The sequence below is a fragment of the Mustela erminea genome, chromosome 5 (assembly GCF_009829155.1).
Source record: "Mustela erminea isolate mMusErm1 chromosome 5, mMusErm1.Pri, whole genome shotgun sequence".
In the NCBI taxonomy this organism is placed as follows: Eukaryota; Metazoa; Chordata; class Mammalia; order Carnivora; family Mustelidae; genus Mustela; species Mustela erminea.
Window position 1 is genome coordinate 55620999 of NC_045618.1, and position 27458 is coordinate 55648456.

General features: G+C 39.6%; 1 protein-coding gene across 22 annotated transcripts in view; it reads left to right on the forward strand.

The window, feature by feature from the left end:
- The window catches only part of FMN1 (formin 1), a 413714-nt gene that overhangs the window by 184695 nt on the left and 201561 nt on the right, over positions 1–27458 (forward strand). Inside the window, exon 11 of one of the 22 annotated variants that reach the window (XM_032343205.1) lies at positions 12417–15068. The exons of the other annotated variants lie outside the window; for them this stretch is intronic. Within the exon in view, the coding sequence (XP_032199096.1) occupies positions 12417–12548 (132 nt within the window). The 3' untranslated portion in view covers positions 12549–15068. Of the gene's footprint in view, positions 1–12416; positions 15069–27458 lie in introns of those variants that run through there. 22 annotated transcript variants of the gene reach the window in all.

The following is a 27458-nucleotide window of genomic DNA, read 5'->3' on the forward strand; positions in this document are numbered from 1 at the left end:
TAATAGATCTGTCCCCCTTTTACAGATAATAAAACATGAGTTTCCCAGAGACTGTCACTGGTCAGAAATTCTAGACTAGTCAGTGGGAGAACCTGAATGTGAACCCACCTAGACCTGTCTGAGCCTTTACATTAATCGGTGCAGCAATACTGGACAGAACATTGGATCCAGAGTCAGAAGGTCTGGATGGTGGTTAGGTTTGGGGTGATGAACAATGTGAGTGCTTTCAGCTCAGTTTCCTAATATCAAAAATGAGGGACCAGGCCATATAATCTCTAATAGTGCCTTTAAATTCTACTATTGGCCCTACCATACTTGGAAAAAAAAGAAGTTCAGTTTATCTGTCACGTTGTCTTTTCAGACTTGCAGTTATCTAACTCAAGAGTCTAAATCCCCATTATTTACACATGCCGTTTTGTTCTTTTAGTTTCTTTTGGAAGTTCCCCTCTAACACAGGCCCTCGTCCCCACTTTGCTTTCTCTGTGGAGCAGCGTGTTCATGTTTCAGTAATATTCTGCATGCTAGGTTCCTAGTGGTTGTTCAGATCCCTGACTCAGGGCTGGCTGCAGCTCCTACCATGATAAATGAAACTTCTACAAGAGGGCCAGCTCTTCCCTATGACAGGAGGGAAGCATGAGCAGGGGGATGGCTAGGACTTCTTTGGCTCTCTGCTTCAATTTTGAAAGTCAGGGCCAGGGAGGGGTGCAGTGATAATGGAGGGAAATGCATGCCCTCCGTCTGGCTTTTGAGGAGCTCTGGATAACTTAAGAATGTTGTTTTTGAGTAGCACTTTAAGCAGTTTGGAAGTAGGTGCATGGAAATGACAGATTGGTTTATCTCTTTTTAACTAATGTTCTTTGCACTGTAGAACAGAAGAAAGAACTAGCCAAGAGTGACATTTCCTTTACAGGAATCTTTCTCGTTTACCCCATTCATCACGTGCATAGCCCATAACTGAGGGGAACTTGACTAAGCGAGCGATGGCCTTTGGCAGGCCCCTGCTCATTGTGCAATGCAGTCACATTTCTAATATGGTAACTCCCACTGTGAAATGATCCAGGGACAGATGCCAAACTAGAAATTGACTTACATTGTCCTTGTTGTCCCCAAGAGAACCAAATGGTATGTTGGCCTCTGTTAAACGAAACTTATAGACTTCCTTTTCTCTCTCCAGCTCACCCCACAGGTCTATTTCTAATAGTTCACACATGCTGTTGACACAAAATTGATTACAAACTACACTTGAGCTGATACAGCTAAACTTATAAAGATACATAAATTCTGAGCTGTTTCCATTTGTTATGTTCTTTGTTATCAACACAATACATTTAAATCTATTAGTTCCTTGAGAATACTGTGAGGGAAAGGGAGTAATTTGCAGAGGGATAAACAAAACCTTCACAATTAGGAAATATGACGATTTCGTTAAACCCTCATGGTATTCCCCTAAGTGCTGATATTAGCATAATTCATTACTGAGATGTCAAAAAAGAAGACAAAATTTAAAATGTTGAGAAATATTTTAATTCACTGTTTCAATATGGGTACAGAATATAATGTTACAGGTTTAGTAGAGTTGCTGATTTACTGGGGTTGAGATGCCTCTTAGGCTCTACGCCCCCTGGAAGCCCATAGATATGCCGTCTGTATTCATCAGGGATATTGGCCAGTAGTACTCTTTTTTAATGGTGTCTTTATCTGGTTTGGTATCAGGGTACTTCTGGTATCATAAGATAAATTTGAACGTTTTCCTTCCTTTATTATTTTTTGGAATAGTTTGAGAAGAATACGTCTTAACTCTTCTTTAAATGTTTGGTAGATTTTGCCTGCAAAGCCACATCTGGTCTGGGCTTTTGTTTGTTGGGAGTTTTTTGATTACTGATTCAATTTCTTTGCTAGTTATCAGCCTATTCAAATTTTCTGTTTCTTCCTGTTTCAGTTTTAGGAGATTTTAGGTTTCCAGGAATCTATCCATTTCTTCTAAGTTGTCCAATTTGTTGGGGGTATAGTTTTTTGTAATATTCTCTTATAATTGTATTTCTGTGGTGTTGGTTGTTATTCTCTCTCATTTGTGATTTTATTTATTTGAGTCCTTTCTCTTCTTTTTTTTTTTCTTGATAAGTCTGCCTACAAGTTTATCAAGTTCATTGATTTTTTTCAAAGAACCAGCCTCTGGTTTCATTGATCTGTTCTATTATTTATTTAGTTACTATATCATTTATTTCCATGCTAATCTTTATTATTTCCTTCCTTCCACGGGCTTGAGCTTTTGTTTGTTGTTCTTTTTTTCTGATCCTTTAGGTATAAAGCAGGCTATCAGCAGAGCAGAGAGCCTGATGTGGGGCTTGATCCCTCATGACCTGAGCTGAAGGCAGATGCTTAACGACTGAGCCACACAGGCGCCCCATCTTTGTCTCTTCTTATAGTCTCTGTTTTATTTTTTATTACTTTTTAATGATTTTATTTATTTATTTGACATACACAAGTAGGCAGAGAGGCAGGCAGAGAGACAGGAGGAAGCAGGCTCCCTGCTGAGCAGAGAGCCTGATGTGGGGCTTGATCCCAGGACTCTGGGTTCATGACCTGAGCCGAAGGCAGAGGCTTTCACCCACTGAGCCACCCAGGCACCCCTAGTCTCTGTTTTAAAGTTAGTTTTGTTCAGGGGCACCTGGGTGGCTCAGTCTGTTAAGTGTCTGCCTTCAGTTCAGGTCACCATCCCAGGGTCCTGGGATTGAGCTCTGTGTCAGGCTCCCTGTTCAGTGGGGAGCCTGCTTCACCCTCTCCTTCTGCCCCCTGCTTAAATAAAGTCTTTAAAAAATCAAAGTCTATTTTGTCTAGTATAACTATTGTTACTCTGGCTTTCTTTTGATATCCATTTGCATGATAGGTGTTTCTCCATTCCCTCACTTTTAGTCTGTAGGTGTCTTAAGTGTAAAATGAGTCTTTTGTAGGCAGTGTATAGGTGGGTCTTGGTTTTTTAATCCATTCTGTTACCCTCTGTCTTTTGATTGGAACATTATTCCTTTTACATTCAAAGTAATAGTTGGTATGTGTTTATTGTCATATTATTTGCTTCGTGGCTGTTTCTGAAGATTTTCTCTGATCCTTCCTTGTTTTTATTTCATGGTTTAATGATTTTCTTTAGTGATATACTTGGATTTCTTTCTTTATTCTCTGCATATTTATTAGTGGCTTTTGATATATCATTATCTTTGGGTTTGTATATAACCTCTTTTTCATAAAGCAGTCTATATTAAGTGGATGGTTGTTCAAGTTTGAACCCGTTCTTTAGTACTCTCCTCCCATATTTTAGGTATCTGTTGTCATGTTTTACATCACTTTATTTTGTCAGTTCTTGACTGATATTTTATATAAATATTCATTGTAAGGGCACCTGGGTGGCTCAGTCGGTTAAGCTTCTGCCTTCAATTCAGGTCATGATACCAGGGTCCTGGGATTGAGCCCCACATTGGGCTCCTTGCTTAGCAAGGAGCCTGCTTTTCCCTCTCCCTCTGCCACTCCCACTGCTTGTGCTTGTGTATGTACTGTCTCTCAAATACGTAAATAAATGATTTTAAAAGAAAGAAAGAAAAATAAATATTCATTGTTACTGCTTTTGTGTTTCCTACCTCCATACTGTCATTTCTGGTCTCTTCCTTTCCACTCAAACATCCCCTTTAATGGTTCTTGCTAGTGGTCATGAACTCCTTTAGGTCTTATTTGTCTCAGAAACTCTTTAACTCTTCTTTACTTTGAATGTTAGATAGAGAATTCTTGGCTCCTGATTTTTCAAAATCGGCACTTTGAATATATCATTCCACTCCCCTCTGATTTGTAAAGTTTCTGCTGAAAAATCTCTTGCTCGCCTTATGGGGCTTCCCTTGCATATTACTGTCTTCTTAAGTCTTGCTGCCTTAAAAAAAAATTTTTATCACTCTATTTTGCCAATTTAATTATAATGTGTCTTTGTCTGGATCTGCTTTTGTTAATCTTGTTGATTTTGTTTCCTTCCTCAGAATAGGGAAGTTTTCAGCTATTATTTCTTCAAATAATTTTCTTCCCCCTTTTCTCTCTTCTTTTTCTTGGATCTCTTAAATATGAATGTTATTATTTTTGATGGAGCCACTGAGTTCACTAAGTCTGTTATCATCATGCACAATTCTTTTTCTCTCTTTTGTTCAACTTGATTACTTTCCATTACTTGTTCTTCTGGGTCATTAATTCATTCCTGCTTCTTCCAGCCTGCTGTTTATTCCATCAAATATGTTTCTCATTTCATTTATTGAGCCCTTTATCTCTGCTATGTTATTCCTTATTTCTGTGTTAAGGGTCTCAGACAAGTCTTCCACTTTTTCCTCAAGTCCAGTGGGTGTCATTATGATCATTACTTTAAATACCTATTAAGCATATTACTTATGCTTTTTTGCTTAGATCTCTGGCCCTGGCCTTTTCCTGTTCTTTCATTTGGGATACATTTCTCTGTCTTCTCATTTTGTCTAAGCCTCTGTACCTGTTTCTCTGTGTTAGGAAAGTTAGCTATGTCTCCTGTTCTTGAGGATCATGGCCTTATGAAGAAAAGATCCTGCACTCTGCCATGCAGTGTCCCTTGTTCTTCAGGGCCTGGCACTTCTGGGAATGTGCTTTGCTGTTGTGTCCTGGCTACTTTATCCTTCAGGCCAGTCATCTGCAAAGGCTTTCTTTGCCTATTGTGAGACCCTGTTTGGTCCCTGACTTGAATGTGACATATTTTAACTAGGTGTACTATGGTCTATTTGTGAAATCATGCCTGTCACCACTGCCACCAGTATCAAGGCTCTGTAAAACTCCCACACTGGGAGACACTGTAAAAGCAGGGATTGGACCTGTCTCTTGGGGGACAGAACCCCTCTTGCTGGGACTGAGGCAAGCATGACTGGGAGGAGCAGTTTCACCAGAGTATGTAGGTAGCAAGTGTTGGGACTGCACTGGTTCCCAGAGGTGGCCCTATGGTTATGCTAAGGGATAGAGGAGGGAAATGACATCTTCCAGTTCCTTTGTTCCTGGAGGAGTCTCTCTGTGAATACTGTTGGTCTGGGACATGCTCCAAGATAGCAGTTAACCTCCCCACTATGTGCCCAGGTACTCTTCGGATCACTCTTCCATGCTTTATTTCTGTGGGTTATTTGCCTGCCTTTTCTCCAAGAGCAGCTCCAATGCCTCTGGTTCCCCCAGAACCAAGCATGCTCACCTTTAAAATTCCAGTCTTTAAGTTCTCCTGGTTGTAAGAACTCATGAAATTTGGGGGTTTTCCCTTTCCAAGCCAGTTGCTATGGAGAATTGTCTTCTCTGTGTGCTTCCCTCAATGATAGTCTGTTTTTTGCCCTTCTCTGTGACCACGGCGCCCTTCCCAATGCAGTGACCATAGTCTTTTTCTCTCTTAAGCCATATCTCTGCACTTCATACTTTCTTTGATGTAGCCTCTTCTCTACCTTTAGTTGGGGAGTTTTTCTGCCAGTCTTCCGGTTAATTTCTCAGTTAGTTAGGATGATTTAATAGTTATCTAGTTGCATTCCTGTGCGGAAGGGAGCCTAGGGTCTCCCTTTGCTGCCATCTTCCCTTCCTCCTAAAGTCTGGGCTCTTTACCCATTTATATTGATTGCCTGGCCCTGCAGACATCAGTTGATGACTCTGGTGTGGAGCATAGAAGAACTGAATAAAAATGTCCTCATCCTCTGTCTCCATGGTCTCTTGAATACCAAGCAAAAGTCTCTTGAACTCTTAGATCTTTGTGGAACTTTATATGTTTTTATATATTTTTTCCTTTCCTTTTACCTTCCTTCCTCATCCCCTTTCTCCTGCCTCCTGTCTTTTCCTGAAAGGACTATTGATGGAATAGAGAGGGCAACAGTGTTGGAAGGTATGTGAAGAATAAGCGCTTAGTGCAAAATATTGGGTATGTTCTAGGACATTTGAGGAAGGGATGGGAAGAAATTTTGTTTGTTTTTTTTTAAAAAAAGATTTATTTGTTTATTTGACAGACAGAAACCACAAGGAGGCAGAGAGGCAGGCAGGGAGAGAGGAGGAAGCAGGCTCCCCGCTGAGCGGAGAGCCTGATGTGGGGCTCGATTCCAGGACCCTGGGATCATGACCCGAGCCAAAGGCAGAGGCTTTAACCCACTGAGCCACCCAGGCGCCCCTGATTTTAAAGTTTAAATGCGCAGTACCCTTTACTTCCTGACTTGACTGGAGATGGTTACTATTGGTTATTGAAAACGAAGTACTAACCCTATGCCAGACTTGGTGCTCACTGCTTCATATACATAATTTCTAATCAATCGAGACTCTGGAGAAGCGAGAACCTGTCCTCAGTTTTCACAGCTGGTTACTGTGATGGCAAGATTTACTGACGAGGTGTGTCTGGTTTCCAAATCTGCTCCTCCCCACTGTCAACTTGTCAACTGATTTGATTCATTTGCTCGAGTATAGTGATTTTCTTGATTTTCATTTTCCTTCCCCTACAGATACTTCTGTAGATCACCCCTTATTCTTGTCCTATGCAAAACTCTTCATATGGTTCCCCCTCCAAAAAAAAAACCCCTCAAAAAACAAAAAACCAATGGGGACATTTTTGTGGTATTGGGAAAGAGATAGAGGAAGAGTGCTCTTATCCCACTGGTTCCAGAGGTCACAAGCTGTTTTGTCTATTCTTCCCACCAAAAGTATAGATGAGAGTAGCAGGTAGAAGATTGCCCTCTTCAATTTCATTGCTCACAGCCAGTTCGGAGCCCAATTTGAAGCAGAGACTCTGATATTTCTCACCATACTCTTGATAATTGTCCATATTCATCATCGAGATTTGAAACCTGAGCCTCAAATCAATTTGTGAAGACCACGAAGTCAGATGATGCTGGGGCAAAACTTCTAGGACCCTGCCAGCTAGTTACTTCATTGATGTCTGCAACAGGGTTTCCTTAGTTATTCTCAAACCTTATCTCCCCCAACACAGCTTCTGAAACCCAGCATTACTGGTCCCTTAGGCACATGGAATGATTTGTCTATTCCCAATGCTGTCAGCTATTTGTAGGATGTGCTCATGTGTGATACATGGTAACTATTGCCTCTTCTAACAAGCCTGGCCTCATCTGGGCTTTGGAATCCATAGTGTGAATTTATCGCATGTTTGTGTGTGTACGTATATGCATGTGTATATTCTGACCATTTCACTCCAAGTTATTTTAGCTTGCTCTGTGTCCTAATAGAGGAAAAACAATAAGAAATGTTATTGAACATTTACTATGTGCCAGTCTGTATATATGAGGATTAGATGTGTTACTACACCAATTCTATGAGGTGGCACACTCCTAATCTCCACCTGAACTACCTCGGAAAATTCTTAAACCTTGAAAGTCCTTGCCAGAGAGCATTCATGACAGGACCTTGTTTCTGGTCTGACCCTTGCCTTTGGTTTATCCTTGGGTAGAATAACAGTCCTTAAGAGTGGTGGGCCTTAGGAGTGGAACCTGCTGAAAAAGAATCTGTGTGGTGAAGTCAACTAACCATTTGTTGGATGACATTCAACTCAATTCCAGGCAGGACAGTGGGTTAAAAACCCAGATGTGGAATCTTCCTTGAGTTTGAGTCTTAGGTTCATTATATACTGTATGTGTTGTCTTAAGCAAATTACTTAACTCATTCTGAGACTCAGTTTCTCATTAGAAGGAGGTTGTGATGATATTGTAACTTGGTTGATGGATATGCTGAGTTTAAGTACTGTGGTAGTCAGGTATGGGATTGGAAATACAATGGTATGCAGTAGATAGCCAATGAATGATCGTGACTGTTTTTCTCCTGATAACCAGCATGCTTGGTTTAAGTCAGTGGCTTTGGGAGTTTAGTTTTCAGTCGTAAAGCTCTCACAATATAAACCCTATACGTATATCAAATAAAAACATTCTGTGATTAACATTATACCTAAGTTCGAAAGAGCATTGCTTTTAATATTTTTGTCATAGAGGTGCGATGCTCTCATTTCCACCACTTCCCATTAACAGAAGTATTGATGCTGCTGTGAGTTTGTGAAAGAAATGTCTGAATATGTAAAATCACTCCAAGAGCTAACAGCATAGATTTGGGGCAGGGAGAACCTAAGTAAGATGTTGCATTTCAAAATTGTTTTTGCTATAAAGATAAGCACCTGCTGAAATACAATTTCATATATGTAATTCTGCTTTTTATATTTAAATACCAATTGAGTGCCTGTCAAGATAAGAGATGTGCTAAAGATAAAACATCGTTTAATAATGATAACAATAACAGCTAACATTTGCTATATTACTGTATTAGTATATGCCAGACATTTTACTTAGTGCATCCTTTGGATTATTTTGTTTAACCCTCACATAAATTCTTTACTCAGAGGATTTATTACCTAGTTAGAAAGATAGAATATATGCCATAAAGGTCAAATAACAACAGACAGCTTAAAATAAGTACTAGTGTTACCCAGAGACTAATGAAGGGAAAGACTATATAAGCATTAGCATCTACTTTTCTTTTTAAAGTTTATCTTTAAAATGTTATCTACTTTTAATGGAATTTGAGAATTTCAGATCTTAGATGAAGAGAATTATCAATTCTCAGATTTTCTGATTGTCATATATGAGTGGCAGTTGTTTTCATTGTCTCTAGAAGCTGCTGTGTCTCTGTAATACACTTATGCATATTTTGTTCTAATATTCTGTATGGTATGACCCCTCCTTGTTGCAAATGCATTTAATATACATAAAGATGGGTGTGCCGCATAGATATGTGAGTTTGTGACAGATAACCTGGGTATTTTAGTTATTTTAGAAGCCATTCCCTAATCTTACCACTGGAGGTCAGCTTGACCCTTTTTCTCTTAGTAAATCTCCAAGTAGATTTTCTTTGTATTGGAGCAGCTTTCCAGTTCAGAACTTCGCTTGAGACACATGAGCAATAAAAGTGCTCTTAGTTTCATTCTCAGAACAGCATGTACAGAAATGTGTGCACAGGTCTATACTCACAGGCATAAGGCTCAGTGTACTTACAGAAGAAATACATGCAGTGCTTGTGGCCAATACATACACATGAGCATTCTATATGAGAAGATGAGAAGAGCCACCAGGAAGCAGTGCCTCATGAAATTGATCATCTGTTTCCTCACATGGAACCATTAAGAGGAAATTAGACTTTTCTCTATCATTCACTAAATAGTAAGAGCCTACTGGGTGTCAGGTGCTGTGCTGGGTACTGGAAGGAACAAAATAGACACGGTTCCTACTCTCTGGAAGCTTGTAGTCCACACAGAGAGACAGATATTGATAAAAGAATCACTCCAGGGGCGCCTGGGTGGCTCAGTGGGTTAAGCTTCTGTCTTTGGCTCAGGTCATGATCTCGGGGTCCTGGGATCGAGCCCCGCATCCGGCTCTCTGCTCAGCAGGAAGCCTGCTTCCCCCTCTCTCTCTACCTGCCTCTCTGCCTACTTGTGATCTCTCTCTCTCTGTGTCTAATAAATAAATAAAATCTTAAAAAAAAAAAGAGTCACTCAAAAAGTATAATGTTGCTGTGGAGAAAAATATGGTATAGGATGCTATGATTGGATATCATTTAGATTTGAGGTCAGAGAAGGATTCTTTTTTAAGCAAATGCCATTTAAGCAGAGGCCTGAAGGGTGAAGAGGAGCTTGGCTGGTTTGAAGGACTCTGGGGAGGCTGGTGTGACTGGACACAGGAGAAAGGCTGGGGGTGAAGTTCTGGATTAGTGGTTTTTAAGTGTTTCAAACTGCATGTTAGAATAAGTGGTGAATTTTACATCAAAGCCCAGATTACGTGTTTGTGCCTATGAAAGAAATAAGAGTTCTGCTAAACAGAACTGATTTCTTGGGAGCTTATTCTGATATATTTAACTCTCTTGTATTTAAAAAAAAAATGCTGGTGGTAAAGCATAAATTGATTTCTGTCCCATTAATGGATCATGGACCAGGGTTTGCAAAGCACTGCCATGAAGGAGGGCAAGAGGCCATAATCAAGAAGGGTCTTGTTAGTGGTCCTTAAGATTTTCAGATTTCTCCCTCAGAATGTTGAGAATCTACTGGTTTTGAGCAGAGAAGGGTGAGACATGAAAAGACTTGCATTTTCTAAATACTCCCTCACCCCACCAGGCTCCTGTTACAGAGTGGAAGTGGTGAGGACAGTTGCAACTGTTGCCAGCCTGCGGGTAGGAGGGGGTACTGGCTTGGCCTAAGTTAGGGGTAGGGGAGAGAGAATTCACCCCCTCTGACAGGGAGTGTGGACTTTCTCCAGCGCTGATGAGTGCTTCTGGTAAAGCCAGAGCTACCAAAACTGCCATTGTTGCTTCCCTCCAGGTGTTTGCACAGCTCAATTTTATCCTCCGGTTCCTAGACCACTACTGGAACATTGCCAGTACACAATCAATAGTTTTTGAATAAGTAAATAATAGGGAGGCAGAGGGCGCTGACAATAATGCTATGATTTCAAGCATGGAATGAGAATGTTCTTTCTTGGCCTCTGCACACCCTTCCCTCATCATGACTGAATATATGCACCACACCAAGACAGTTACTCTTCTCTACAAATAGGTGACAATTTCTTAGACCCTGTAAACTGTTGTAGGTGTCTGTATAGTACATTTCTATTTATTAATAATAACAATCGTATGGCATGAGTCATCTGCTGCAAAGAAATGCACATAATTTCAAGTATTAATTGATAAGACAGAATATTTTTTTTTTCCAAATTTGGATGAGGTTTATAAGTTGTATCAGAGGAAATCACTGATATTTGACCTTTTTTGACTTAAAAATGGCAAATTCATTTATGCTTAATCTAATATATTCACACATGCAAAGAGGTGAATATATATCAGAATTCTATTCCCTTGGCTGGACTTTACTCTGAAATGGTCACTGGAGCCTCAGGTAGGGATTGAGAAACTGCAGCGGGAAATGCCATGAGGCACCGCCCACTGGAGAGCGACACATGTATTCTATGGTCACTCTTTTCAAATTGGAATTACTGAGACCTATCGTGACCCTTGTGCCCCAAGTCACACACACAATTATCCTAGTGAACAACTTCCCAGCCTTCAGCCTAGCCATGAAGAATTACTGAAAACTGTTTACCCGACTTAAGTCAGTCTTCTCTGGTCTAGTGACCAGGCTAGATATATCCTTGGTCTTTTTAAATGAGCCCAAACCGATGTTTTACTCCACAAAAAATGAACAGTTGTGCCCCACTATTGATCATTCAGTCTGTGTATAACAGGTCTCTGTAAAAGTATTTGTGCTTTTCTTCCTTCATAGGCCTTGTACAGTTAGAATTTCATTTCTGGAATTAGAAGTTATAGGAATATTGTGGTACAGATGCATAGGAAAATGATTAGAAGATTAGGAAAGGAAGTGAATGAAACACCTAGGTTATATTTATGGCAGTGTCTCTTGTTAAACATCTCACTGAGTATTTACTTCTCCCCAAAATAGCAGTTTGTTTGTTTGTTTTTTGTTTTAGGCTAATGAAGTCTGGAAGCTAAGATAAGATCTGCCACACATTAATAAATAACCTGGGAGTCTTTTGATTTTTTTTAAATTAATTTTCAATTAGTCTTGCTGGAAATTTATGAACACTAAATCTGGTATTTTTCCTACTTGAGACTTGTTGTATAGTTCTCAGGCACATAATCTTAGAACTCTTTTAAGCAGTGAAAATATATAAGTATTTTCATCCAGAAAAGGGGTTTTCTTTTTGCTGTTATATTTTCAGCACATGAAATAACAGTGATTTGTCCCATGTTGATGAATATAATACAGTATCATTATTTGTCTCTGGGATTCCAGCATTATAGTAGTGGCTTAAACTTGACGGTTGATTGCCAAAAACAAATGGAAACTCCTTTCCTTTGGCTATAAAATAATGGTGGATGGGCCCAAAAATGAGGAGGGGAGAAAACAAGATTGCATTACAAATCTGGCAACATCAGCCACACTAGTAAAATCAAATCCAATGTTGTTTTATGACTCTGAATTTATGTGAGTGCCCAGGATCAAAGGGCTCCAATCCCACTGGACTACAGGGTCCAAGGTTCATGGCAAAAACTCATCAAAAAGAACATTTTAGTCGTTTAAGCTTTTCATTTTAATCAGCCTCAGTAATAAAAGAGCCTTTAGGTGTCCAAAAACATTTTGCAAGATCAAGAGGCTGTTCTCTCGCTCGTGGAGGCAGCTTTCTTATTGGATCCATATAATGCCTGTGGCCTTAGAGTGTCAAAGGGGCCACCGCCTCCACATTGTTTGCCCTTGTGGGATGGTTTCTTTTGATTCTTCTGTGTATTATGTGATAGTAAATTACGGTGTCTGACGGAAGGACCATAAAATTTTCACACAATCTATCAACCTCTTTCAGCCATTTAAAGTTCGGTCTCTGACAGCAAGCCGGGTACTTTGTAATGTTTGGACAGAAACGGAGTCTACCGCCGGCATCTTGACACATTTATCTGGAGACGGCTCTGCATGGGAGAAAGAACACGAGACTTGACAGTCCGAAGATCCAGTCTCGAGTCCTAGAGGATGCCTCCCGTGACTATAGTTTGGGACAGTCCTTAAAATGGGGAGGGGAGCCCCCTTTCACCACAGAGCTGTTCAGGTTACATAGGCTAATGCTTGTGAAGGTGCTACGCAGTGAGAAGAACGAGCAGTTCTGCACTTTGAGCAGGAGACCTGAGTACATAAAAGGAAGAGCCAGCCAGAGAGGAGCAAATTTAAAAACAAAACAAAACAAAAGTGCTCCTGGGGAAGACATTAAAGGGTGAAAGCAGAGACCCAGGTAGTTGAATTAGCTCTGAGGAAAAGAGGAGGGGGCATTTCTTTTAAGAGAAGAAGAAAATAAAATAGAATGAGTGCCTCTGTCTCTAGACTATTCACACCTTTATTTCTTTGCTTTGTTTTTAACTTTGGCTCCCCATGCATATGAAAAGAACTGAAAGCACCCAATATTTTGTCCCTGATCTATCCAATGTCCTCCTGCAGACCACCTCTTCTGTATCTCTCCCTGTTTCTAGTTCTCTTTTTTTGGCCCTTGCCTTTCCCCATTGCTCAAATTCAGCTCTCCTTTACTTTAAAATCCCTTCTCCTGAGGGTACTGCTTCTTTGAGCTTCCATCCTTCCTCTCTCGGGCAAAGTTCTCAGACGTCAGTCCCAAGTAGCCGATCCTCCTACCACTTGCCTTTTGTTACCTCTATAGGGAAACAACTAAGACCACAGAGGAAGCAGTTATCCCACCCTGCTGGTCCCTTCTGGGTCTTCGTTGGCTTGGATTGTAATCAAGCTTCTGTGTTGAAAGCTTCTGTGTTGTAATCAAGCTTCTGTGTTGAATCTCCTCCCTCGATGTCTAGGACATTGAATTCTCTTTTGAGTGTGCTTCTCCATCTTTGCTTCCCCCTCACTCCTACCTCCATGCCCTCCCCCACCCAATGGAACCCTGGAAAAAAGTAGCCTTTAGTTTCTTGACTTGCCATGTGTTGTCCCTTGAAGATTTCATTGATTTTTACCTCTATCTAAAGGCTGTTCAGAGCTATTTGTTTGGATTCAAATGTTCGCCTGAGTTTCCAGCTCTGGGAAAAGTTCTCATTTTTGCTGGAAAATCTACCCTGGGGAACTATTTTCAGTATCTCAAAATTTAAAATTTCTGAAGCCACAGCATCAAAAATTCTTATAATCCCAGGGTTGAAAAGACTTGCCTACTTGTCTCCTTCTGACTTTTCCCCCATCCAACATAAACACAGGACACAACAGTCTTTTTGGGGGGTTGCCCTGTATATTTAAAGTTCCACTGTTCTCCTAAGAGTGAAAGTCCAGGCCAAAAATCTCAGCTATCTTCAGAAACCTCACCCTTAGCTTCTGTATCTTATATTTTGTTATGATCATTTTAGCTCCATGGCCCCTCACATACACTTGTTCTTTGACCCTCTGATGCTGTCATTCTAATTTAGGGCCTTAGGTCTTGCTTATATTCAAACCATGTTATAAGCTACTTAGAGACTGCTGTTTCTCTCCCTTACCCACCTTTAGTGGCTCACTATTGCTTATCCAGTTAAGTTCAAAGTCCTTAGCATGATATTTAAGACCTTCTAAAATGAGATTCAAACTTCTAACTGGTCTTTTCTTCCACTATTTTCCTATGCTTTCCCATCACCCTGCCACCACTTGGATTATTCACAATCTGCCCCTCCACCTTTGCCAATCCTTTGTGGCCCAGCCCTTGCTGGGCCCTCATTATACATGAAACCATCTCTTAATGTCCCAAGGCTCCCTGCCCTGACACCTTGGCTCTTTCTACCTGACTCCAGCCCTGTGCAAGACTTCTTCTCATATTACAGTCATGAAAGCAGAGGTATTGTCCCTCTCCTGCACCCCCAGTGCTGAACATAAGATGGATGTGAACCTTCAATAAATAGCAGAACAATGAAGCTTCTCTCACAGTAATGCATGCATCAGAGCATAAATTAACCACTGATTGATTTTCCCTTTTTCTTCCTTTGTCATGGAAATTAGATTTCAATCAATGTGATTTTACAGGCAATATTTTTCACACGTAGAGACATGGGAGAATTATAATAGGACAGCTATGTTCTTGGAAGTTTTTTAGAAGATAATTTTGACAGCTTATGGTTTCCTACTGCGAGAATACTGTTTCCCATTGTCTTAGGTGGACATTTACCAGATGTTGCATGTTAAGACAACTTACAGTGAGTGAAGGATTGGGTGTATTAGTTGAGGTGAAATCACCTTGGACTCATTTGAATGTGTGATAATCTGTAAAGCCATAAATGAGCAACTGCAGACTGAAAGAGCTGATCTTAGATTCGAGGTTAATGGTTCTCATCTTTCCTTCCTCAGTGCCCCTAAAGGAGGTACCATGCTCCCGGGAGGACAGGGCTCCTTACAACGGGTGGAATCCACCAGCCAAGGAGATTCACCTTCTGGTTGCTACTCCTTAGCAGTTAAAGGGCTATGCAGGCAGCTGACAGAAGTACCTTGACTAGAAGTGAGGTCTTCTCCCAGGCCAGTGCTCTGTCACTTAAGCCATGGGGAAATCACTCTGCCAAAGGTGGAGAAAGTGCCATTTAAGTGGTAGGCAGGAAAACCATCATGCAGCTTATGCATAGTGAGTGGTACTGAGCCTATGCAGAGGGTTAACAGAACATGTTTAAAACCAAAATCTTTGAATGCACCAACCAAATTAAGCATGAGTCTTTGAAGAATATGCAAAGCAGTGGGAGGAAAATAAGGCCACCTCTTCGAAATACCTCGTTCAATTTCAACTTTTTGGCCAGCCCATCACCTTTTCAAGGTCAGAAGTTGTCTAATACTTTTCAGCTCCTTTCCTCTCTCTTGTCTCTGAAAGATTTCCAATTGCATCCAGGATTTATAAATAGAGCTTGAGAGATTCATTTGTAATTTTCAGATGAGATTGTTGTAGACTTGTGAGATATGGATCAGTGTCCAAATTGACTCTGCTGTGACCTAGACTCAAACATTGGATTCCTACAGCATCACTCACTTCTTGCTCATTAGCAAACTAATTGCCTTTAAAAAAAAAAAAAAAGAAGAAGAAGAAGAAGTGGAGAGACAGAGGCTGCCAGCTATCAGGAGTATCTCTTGAAGTGATTTTACATTTTTCCCTCCAACATGCAACCAAATACCACCCATAACAAAAGATTGTTTTTAAAATACCATTACTGAGAAGCTGTAAATGTGGCTGGAGGATTTTGCCTAGCAAGCCCCTTAAAAATTATCTTTTAAAACCAATTACATCCAGACACAGAAAAACAAATTTTCCTTCTTTATAAGCTCCAGTTTTAGTACCTGATGCACAGGTACATCAGGTTTGGATTTAATGCGACACTTTTATTCTTACCTGTGTTACGTTCCTATGAAAATATGAAAAGCACATGAAAGAAAAGTAAAAGAAAGTGACCGAGAAGGAAACACATTTGCTTTTATATTTAACAACTAGAGTTGAGATTATGGTATGTTTTAACATAGTAAATTTGGACCAAGAGAAATGATCTTCACATCCCTCTTTATAAAAACCAAAATTCCTTTCTTTCAAACCCCTCCACGATTCTAACCTGTTTCATGTGTGTATCAATACTGTATCAAGGGCATGCAGTCAGAAAGCTTTCCACTGCTCTGACGTGTGTAGAGGGAAAGGTCGTAGTCCCAACACTGAGATTTCCTTGTAAGCTAAGTATTTAAGTGTAAGTAGCTTGGAGTTATTTGGAATGGATGACTGCTACAGGTACTGGAGCCAGTTCATTTATTCATGGAGGGTGCATGGCCCAAAGCTGGCAGGTCTGAGCTCTTGTAGCTGATAGACACATTCCATGAAAGAGCAACACGTTGTTGGTATAAAACACTCCAGCAGGCATGCAGTTTGATGGACTTACATAGCTGTCCCTGTATCGTCGTTAACCTGTGTATATAGTTATTAAATTCTGAATGACTTGTGAAGAAACCATGTAGGAGTTTTCAGGTAATAGTGCCCCTTTCTTTTCACATTATTAATATGTGCAGCCATAACATTTAAAATAGAAAAATTGGTCGAGAGAAAATTATAGCCACCTCAATCTCTCTGTCAAAATAAATCTGAAGTGACATTTCAACTTTGCACAGAATAGTTAAACATTTATTTTACAAGCATTGCATGAATGATGCTCGATGTTTGATCGCTTAGAAAATAAGAATTCTGACTTAAATTCATATCGTGCAATTACTGGAAAGCTGAAAAATATGATTCTTGTAACAATGATCCTTTCAAAAAGCCCAAATTATGGAGATGAGGTTCAATCGAACATAATATAGTTTAATCTGAGGTTGGGGGGGTAGTGCAGGAGGAAAACAAGAATGCGGTTTGTCCGTATTCCAGGAGGAAAGAATCAAGTAAAAATGAGATCTGTCTTTTCCAAGCTATTGTGTGCGTTGTACTCGAGTGTAATTTCACACGCATCCTGATGTTCCAAGTATCATGACACATCCAGTAATCAGAGTAAATGTTCTGCCAAACCCCATTTATTGTCTTAACTGCTAAAGGCAATGAGCACCCTGGATTTAGGAATATATAAGTAATACCCCGATTAAAAAATAAACCCACATAGAGGATTTACATTTTTCTTAAACCATGGTTACACAAGGAAGAGATCGGTTTTTAAATATTACCTCAGATCTTTGTGAGCTCAAATGAATCAGTGTGATACTTGGCCAAAACTGTTTTTAAAAGTGATGTGTATTGATGCCCTATGGTCAGGGGGACTTCTCGGTGGAGATTTAGAATCCCCTGACCATTCTTCCAGGCCCCTCTGCTTCCAAGAGGAGGTACTACAGATGTGCTTTGTCACCCGTTTCCTACCCACTCATATACATCTCAATTGCAAGGACTCCAAATGAAGCAAGCACAGCTCTAGAAACATTTCTGCTTCTTCCCAGATAAGTCTGTAGCTGGGTATGTTTATTGAACTTGATCGCTAATGTACAGAAACTCAGAAAGAACCTAGCCACCTTGAAGAAGAAAGCAGTCACCCACCTTGTCCAAGGTGCTGTTTCAAGGCTTCCTGTCAATCAAGGCATTTCTAGGACCCCTTTCCCTGTCGCTTTGGTGTCTGTCCCCATGAAGGAGGGTTGGAAACTAAATCCTAACACTTGAATCCACGTGGTATAACTCCTATTTGTGACTTCCTCAATGATTTTTAAGTGTAAATATGATTAGGAACTATAAAAATTCATGCCAATAACTCTGTATATTCAAAATAATGGCAATTATTAATGTCTTTGGGATAGAATGTTTATTTTGACTAATTTGGGGTCAGTTTGTCAACTCTCTTCTAGGACATGTGCATATTGTAAAGTAACAGAGTCTGGAAGTCCATTGAAGGAGATAGAGTTAACCAGGTCTGGATGGAGATGGACCTGACGCTTTGGACTTACGAATTTCATGAGGCTTGTTGGAAAGAACACAGCCCCACATCGGACAGGCATTTGTCAGCTAGGGCCAATTTAAGGGGCGATATCAGTAATCATACAAATCAGGGGCTACCATCACATTTGTCACAGGCTTTGCATGGGCCCTGCTTGGGGTTCCTGCCTCTTCCTCTTCCCTTTGCTAACTGATTGCAGTAGGTTTATAGGCACAATAGCCGTAGGGACTTTTTAGCTAGGGACATTGGGAAATTCATTTATTCAACAACTATCTGAACAACTATCTGGCCTTTACAGACCAGGTGCTACTCTTGCTTCTAGGACTGTATCCATGATCAAGGGAGACAAAACGTAAGTTCTCTTAGCTTGTTTTAATTGAGGTATTTGGAAGACGGAAGCAGGAAGGGAAGGTGGCAGTAGGCAGAGTCACTGCAAGGTGGGAAGAAGACCCGAGAGTTATGCTCCTCAGAGAAAACAAGAGGGGTGGTTCTCAAGTTCAGCTGCAGAGTCCCAAAGGAGAATGAGGAAACATCCACCAAAGTGGGTAACTCAGGGAGCCATTAAGTGTGGTTTTCATGAGCCTTTTCAGTAAAATGATGGTGATGTAGACTGGATTTTGAGAAACTGCACACAGGGTACGGTAAAAATGCAAAGAGAGCAGATAGCTGTGAATCTTTTAGAGTATGTCAACAAACATAATGGGAGATTTTTTTCTTGAGGATGGGGCAGGGTTGAGGCAGGTGTTCTCATTTTTTGTGAGGAGGGGGCAGATATGAGAAGAAGGACTTGAGCACATTTTAGGTAGAGGTAAATAGGCAAGAGGAGATTGCTGTCAATGAATATGTAAACTATTGCTTGAAAAGAATTTTGACACATAAACATTGTGTCTTATACATCCTATATATAGGCGACATCCTAGCTTTTTGTTGTGTGATACAATTCTAATGTATTTGAATGTCCATTCTCAGGGCATTTGGATTCTACTTAATGCATTTTTTTTTAAATTTCTTTTCAGTGTAACAGTATTCATTGTTTTTGTACCACACCCAGTGCTCCATGCAATCCATGCCCTCTCTAATACCCACCGCCTGTTTCTCCCAACCTCCCACACCCCACCCCTTCATACTTAATTCATTTTATTAAGAAAGAAAGGAAGACTTTTATTTAACCACATTAGGTTCACCTTTTTCCTAAGGTCACCATCTAAGCATATGTATCAACCCACGTACAGGAGATGGGGATGGGTTGTGCTAGTAGCTTCCAACTGACAATGCACTGTAGACCCAGCTAGTTGCTATGAATTGTATCTAATATTAAATAAACTCTGCAGTATTTTTTAGTAAGTTTTTCTTGACTTCTTCTGGCTACGTTATTCTGAGATTCTTTCACCTTCCATGAAAAGTATATTAGGGAGCAAGATAGGTAATGTCATTCTCGTTTTACAGAATAAGTTTGCAGCCTACAACACTGATGGGATAATAGGCCTCCTACACCGTAGAGACCCTGTAAGTATAGGAGGAAACTGCTCTAACTGCACTATGCAATAGACTGTTTTGATAGTTTTGTGGGCCCCCCACCCCCAGTCACAGAGACACCACCTATCAATCTATCACAAACCCAAGGCACACTTTTAACCTAATACCCTGATCCTTGTTCTGGAGGCTTGTTAAGGGAAACATTAATAGAGAAAACTCTTCAAGTTGACCTGGGACTAGAAGACATTAGGTCCTTGTTACTTACAGAAGCAGAGAAGTAGGATCTTTTATCCTTGAAAATACTTGGTGAACAACTAGAGTGAGAAAATCAGACTCGTCATAAATAACGTGATAAGAAAGAGATTGACACAGGGGAAGTCATGAGACATCACAGTGTTAAAGGCATTGGAACATCCTGCCCAGCGCTCCGAGCTCTCAGTAGACATTGTTCATTCCTCAGCCATGTTGTCACATAGTGAGGATGTGAGAGTGATGCTGAATGTGTTGGGACTGTCTTAGATGGTCCACCATTAACCCCCTCCCAGCCCTGACCAAGACAGAAATTTCCACAACCTGGGCCACAGGTGTGAAGATGCTACGGCATTCATGAAAAATCTTGAACTTCTATGTTAGGGAAGCTGGACATTTTTTGATATTTGTTTTTGATATTCTTTAGCTGCTTTGGGGACTCATCTAACACTATGTCTGTTGTGATGCATTTTCTAAAGAAGAGGAAGATTTTGTTGCAAACAAAATCTTGCTTGGAAGTCCAACTGATGAGTGGCATTTTACAAGTATATATTTATTTTACAGTCTCAAATGTATACAAATGTATACATATTACTTACTATAATGTCAATCTGTAAATACTTTTTAAATTGAGATTATTTTATGCACAGTGAAAATCTCCCTTTATAGAGTACAAGTTTTGACAAACCCATGCAGTCATGTAACCATAACCACAGTCAAGACATGGAACATTCCATCACCATAAAAAATTCTTCTGTGTCCCTTGGAAGACATCCTCTCTCCTGACCTCAAGCCTGGCAACCATTCTTGCTTTTTCTGTCCCTATAGCTTTGACTTTCCCAGAATGTGATATGAATGGAATCGTATAGTATGTGGCCTTTTGAGTCCAGCTTCTTAACACATTTGAGATTCATCCATATTGTTGCAGCTAATAGTAGTCCATTCCTTTTTATTTCTAATTAGATTTTACCTTTGTGCATATACCACTATTTGTTTATCCTTTCCCAGTTGAAGAACATTTGGGTGGCTTCCAATTTTTTCAGTGTACTAGGGTCTTCCACAAAAACAAAACAAAAACAAAAACAAAAAAACCTAAACTAATAGGGTGTGTGTGTGTGTGTGTGTGTGTGTGTGTGTGTGTGTGTGTAGAGAGAGAGAGAGAGAGATTTCTTTTAAGGAATGGCTCATGCAGGTATGGAGCCTGACAAGTCCCAAGATCTCCAAGGTGAGTTGACACGCTGGAGACTCAGGAGAGTGGGTGCCATAGTTCCAGCCCGAAGGCCCCAGATCTTGAGACCTAGGAGGAGAGAGTGTTGATCATTCCATTCCAAGTCAGGAAGAGACTAATGTCTCTGTTCGAAGGAAGTTAGGCAGGAGGAGTTTTTTCTTAGCAGGAGGGTGAACCCTTTTGTTCTATTCAGGTTTTCAACTGACTGGATGGTACCCCACCCCCATTAGGGAGAGCAATCTGCATTACTGAGTCTACTGATTGATACAAGTGTTAATCTCATCTAAAAACACCCTCAAAGAACACCTTGAATAATGTTTGACCATATAACTGGGCGCCCAGTGGCCTAGTCAAGTTGACACACAAAATTAACTGTCATGTGTGATTATTAATAAAACTGCTGAAAATGTATGTGTGTGGATTTTCATGTTAACATGTTTTATTTCATTTGGGAAAATACTTAGAAGTGGGATTGTTGGATCACATGGAAAGTGTGTATTTAGCTTTATAAGAAACAGCCAAATTGGTTTCTCAAATAGTGATGCCATTTTACATTCCCATTTGTCACCTAGGAGAGTTCCAGTTGCTCCACATCCTCCCCAGCCCTTGGTATTGTCAGATGGGTCAGTTTTCCTCTCTCCCCTGCTTCCTTTTCAATAAATATGTAGTGGTATCTCATTGTGGTTTGGTTAAGGGATGTTGAGCATCTTTTTTATTTGCTTAAATGTTATCCATATATGTTCTTTCAGGAGCTATTTGAATCATTTACCTGTTTTGAAAGGGAGAGGTTATTTAAAAAATTTTTTTAAAGATTTTATTTATTTATTTGACAGAGAAACAGAGAGCCCAAGTAGACAAAGAGACAGGCAGAGGCAGAGGGAGAAGCAGGCTCCCTGCTGAGCAGAGAGCCCGATGTGGGGCTGGATCCCAGGACCCTGGGATGACGACCCGAGCCAAAGGCAGCTGCTTAACTGACTGAGCCATCCAGGCACCCCTTAATTTTTGTTTTAACAGAGTTCTTTTTATGTTCTGGGTACAAGTTCTTTGTCAGATACATATTTTTCAGATAATTTTCTCCCAGTCTGAGGCCTGTGTTTTATTTGAACAGTGCTGTGCCAAAATCCAATTTATCAATTTTTGTGATGGATTGTGCTTTTGATGGCATATTTAAGAACTCATTAAGATTACATTTACTGTGTTGAGGGCGCCTGGGTGGCTCAGTTGGTTAAGCTACTGCCTTTGGCTCAGGTCATGATCCTGGAGTCTTGGGATCGAGTCCTGCATCGGGTTCCCTGGTCAGCAGGGAGTCTGCTTCTCTTTCTGTTTCCCCTCTCATGTTCTCTCTCTCACTCTCTCTCTCAAATAAATAAATAAAATCTTAAAAATAAAGTACACTTACTGTGTTGAGCACTAAGTAATGTACAGAATGTACAGAATTGTTGAATCAATATATTGTATACCTGAAAGTAATGCTGTGTGTTAATTATACTTCAATTAAAAAAAAGAAAAGAAAAGAAAAGAAGCTCTGCCTGTACCAAGGTCATAAAGGTTCTTTCACATGTTTTCATGAAGATGCTTTTTTAAGAAACATGAATTCAAATTTAGGAGTTTTAAATTTAGAGTCTTAAATAAGCCATGACATCCAAATACTTTTTTTAAAAAATTTTACTAGAAGAAAATCACAAGAATCACATTTTATAAAATATATAGTTAAAAATGGAGAGTTAAAAACATTTTCTCTTAAAATCCTAAGCTTGTATTCAGTTAAAACAATCCCTAAGGTTGAAACATGTATCACAGGGAATTCTTACAGTTGAATTAGTAACAACTAAGAATGGCTGAAATTATTTGTAATCATACACATCACTCTGCCAAAAAGCACCAAGTATAAATTTAAATGCCCAAATATCCTGTTTTCCTGCTCATTTCTTTGCTTGTTATCAAATAGCAGACTGTTTTGCCTGCACAGAGCAGATGAACCTGAGCTCTGGTTCTGCTTAACTGAATATGATATCTGTGCTGTAGCAATATACTTCCATGCACTTAATTTTAAAACAGAAAGAGACCAGTGCAGAGTCACAACTTTCCGAATCAATGAGACTTGTCTTCAGAGCATCTGAGTAGATCCTAAAACATGTCATTGAAAACTTTGTATTCCCGATTGCCAGAAAAATCAAAAAGAAAAGCATAAACAAAGCCAAATACCTTAGTATTAGATGTGCTGTTAGTATTGAAATGTGGTTTTTTGGTATAACTTTATTTCTTAAAGCCCTTTTTGTTTTTAAGCTAAATACCCTTTTAAAATAACATTTCAACTTAGTGTTTGCAGAACTGCTCAGTTCTGGAATCATGGATCCCAAAACACCTGGTGTGTAAGCCTTCTGATCTTTTTATACCTGTTTATTTTACAGAGGAAGACAATAGTCAGAGATAAGAAGGAAACTTGAGGTTGTACGGCCGTCTTATACTGAACTAAATCCAAGCACTCTGACCACTATGTTAGTGTTTTTTCCATTATGAGACCCAGTCTCTCCAATTATAGAAGAAAATATTTCTCCTTGGGTCCATTACTTAGAGAATGAAGACAATCCTTAATTTTGTGAGCCCTTTTCTGGCATCTCAACTTATATCTTGTATAATGAGTGTGCCTTTTGGCTGGGGTGAACAATTTTGGGAAATTTAAGACATTTTCCTTCTAGTTTCCTTAGAGGACATGTCCTAGGCCAGAGCCCAGGTCTTAATGAAAAACATGTAAACCCTCTTGTTTGTTTTCCTTGTCAATTAACCTATAATTTTAAATCCATTCAATGGCAGATTTATCAAGTGACTAATCCCTAGGAAGACTCAAAGTGGCAAGGAGAAGGTGGTTGTGGCCTAGGCACACATCATTGGTCATTTGTTCAAAAATGTTAAGGTAGGGAGCCAAATACCTCCTTGCTATTGAGGGAGTTTAGTTATACATGTGGGCCTGGGGTGGACTATTCCTGTGTAGTAGAAGCAACATGAATAACCTGGGATATGTTTGCTGGACAAACATATGTTTGCTGGACCTTGGTTTTCTTCAAATCTCAAGGGAAATGTTATGTGTCAATAATAAAAATGTAAAATCCAAGGCACCTGGGTGGCTCAGTGGGTTAAGCCACTGCCTTCGGCTCAGGTCATGGTCTCAGGGTCCTGGGATCGAGCCCCGCATCGGGCTCTCTGCTCAGCAGGGAGCCTGCTTCCTCCTCTCTCTCTGCCTGCCTCTCTGCCTGCCTGCTTGTCATCTCTCTCTGTCAAATAAAGAAATAAAAATCTTTTTAAAAAAAATGTAAAATCCATATAGCTCAGCGTTCTTGAAAATTGAAACTGACAAATATCTCTTCTCAGCTAGAATGTCTCAAAGTATGGGTTGTTTCTTAAGTATTGCATTTCTCTGACACTTTTCACAAGAACTGATGTATTATATGTGCTCATTAAAGCTTTTTGAACATTAGATGGTAGAGAGACTTAGGTATAAGTGAGATAAAATTTATTTCCAGTCTCTCTCTTCATATAACATGACGGTGAAGAGTAAGTCCCTAAGTAGGAATTTGTGACAATCTCTCCCCTGGTCCTCTTCTTGTTACTAGAGAGCTATGACTTTGGGAAAGAGGTGGAAAGTTTTTTCTAATTCGTAATCCCAGAGTTTATGCATGTCACCTTTACTTTTAGTACCAGACAGAACTCAACAGCTAGCCCCTCCTCATGTGCTCCCACTTGATAATGCTATTTAAGTGACCTGGTACTTCTCAATTCCAGAAAAAAATACACAGTTTGGGAGTATTTGAGGCAAATATAATTTAGGAATCCACTTGACAGTTTCCAAAATGATACTATGGGACATAGGATGGCCATAGAGTGGCCATAAGATGGTGTCCCTTCATAGACAGTGTGTGAGCTCAGAAGGAAATATTCAAGTAATTGCCATAATTACTTGAAGAACCTCAGTTTGTCACACATTGAGGACCAGGATTTACCATCTATTGCCTCTAAGCTCCCAGGTACTCTGCAGTGGGTCATACATACGTTACTGGACTAGCTGTAATTCCAGTGGTGATAATAATACAACATAAAATTCCAATTCCTTTCTCTTAATAGAGGAGTTAGCATGTTGGCTTATTGCCTAACCATGTGCAGTCTTGGGTTTGCTCCTTAGGTTTAGAATTACTTTCTGCAAAAATGAAGTCTGAAAATCATTGTCATGGATATCCCAAGGTACATCCATTCTGTGAATTACACTACATTTAGTGATATTAATAACTTAGAAATAAAACATTACCAGAACCCCCTGTGAGTAATGATTTTTTTGTTCTTTTATTCCACAAAAGCACTCTGGCTGCAATTAAGTTTTGTTTTGTTTTGTGTCCCAGGTAGGAACCGCAGTCCAGATTTCAAAGCTTTTTCTGTTTTACTTCCCCACTACTTCCTTGGATGATGATTCATGGTTATATTTGTTTATTTTTGAAGTATATTCCTGAATCCTCATAATAACTATCAGATTGCAAAAATAACATATGACTTTATCCACTGGTGTGTTTTCAGAGCCCCTTAATGAGTCTGTTTGAACTTGTATATACATTTGCATTAATAATGAGTGTTGGGACTCTTTATATGGCTTAGACAATATTGTGCTTTAAATCTTTATCAAGCTTTCAAGAGCAGAGCTATATTCTAGGAAGTTTTGAGAGGAAGAGGTATGAAGTCTGGGTGTGAAAATTATAGCGTTTTAGAACTAAAGGAAAATTTACTAAGTATTTTAGATCTCTCATTTTAGGTATTAATAAAATGTGGATTACAGGAAGTAAAATATTTTGGAGGTACAAGTAGCTAATGACTGTGATAACCAGAAGCAGAATCCAGATTTTTTGACCCTCAGCCAGTGCTTCCCACTTACCTAGAAACCAAAACCTTCAGATCTATTACCCATTGATTCAGTTCTTTTCCAGAAGGATGGAGGGCAAATATTTTAAGGAAAGCATTTGTCAGAAAGTATCTATTTTTGTGTTGGCATTCTGATAGCATAGTATTGAATGGGAAGGATTATTAATAACTGAGGATCTGGGATAGGGTGGAAAAAGCTCTAAAGTGAAAAGGTCTGAATTTGAATCTGTCTCATGGGCAATTTGCTTACTGTCTCTATGCCCCTCTTCATCTGGAAAACAGTTACGACACCAGCCTTGTCAGAGGTTGTTGCCATAACTATAAACATTAATGTAATACCGATGCATTGTAAGCCATAGGTAGTATGTAATGTTGTTAGTCAATAATTATTACGGACTGCCTTTTTACACCAAAATCAAAAATAATTCAAAATATTTTAAAGACCTAAATGTGAGACACGAAACCATAAAAGTTCCTTTTTTTTTTTTTTTTTTTGTTAAGACTTTATTTCTTTGAGGGAGTGAGACAGCCAGAGAGGGAACATAAGCAGGGGGATCGGGGAGCAGGGAGCCTGATGAAGGGCTTGATCCCAGGACCCTGGGATCATGACCTCAGCCAAAGGCAAATGCTTAACGACTGAGTCACTCAGGTGCCCAAACCATAAAACTTCTTAAAGAAAACATAGACAGTAATCTCTTGGACATTGGCCTTAGCAACACTTTTCTAGATATGACTCCTTTGACAAGGGGAACAAAAGCAACACCATTGGGACCACCAAAATAAAAAGCTTCTGTCCAGTGAAGGAAACCATCAATAAAATAAAAGGCAACTTACTGAATGAAAGAAGATATTTGCAAATGATATATACAATAAGGGTTAATATAAAATATAGATATAAAGAACTCGCACAACTCAACACCAAAACAATCTGATTTAAAAATGAACAGAGAACCTGAATAGATATTTTCCCAGAGAAGACCTACAGCTAGCCAACAGACACATGAAAAGTTGCTCAACATCAGGGAGATGCAAATCAAAACCACAATGGGCAATTGCCTCACACCAGTCAGAATGACTAGAATCAAAAAGACAAGAAACAACATGTGCTGGAGAGGATGTGGATGAAAAGGAACCATTGTGCACCTGTTGGCAAGGATGTGAATTGGTGCAACCTGTATAGAAAAATGGTATGGAGTTTCTGCAGAAAATTAAAAATAGAAATACCAGGAAAAAAAAAACAACTAATGGCAGAGATATGGAAGCATCCCAAGTGTCCATCAATAGATGAATGATTAAAAAAGATGTGACATATATATATATTACACATACACACAATGGAATATTACTCAGCCATAAAAATTAACTAGACCTTGGCATTTGTGACAACATGGATGGACCTAGAGGCATTTTGCTAAGTGTGGTAAGTCAGAGAAAGATTTTATTTGTGATTTTATTTATATGTCAAATCTAAAAAACAAAACAAAACCCAAACAGTCCCATAAATTTAGAGAACAAACCTGTGGTTACCAGAGGGAAGAGTTGGCTGGGGGGAATGGGTAAAATGGGTGAAAGGGAGTGGGAAGTGCAGGCTTCCAGTAATGGAATAAACCAATCAGAG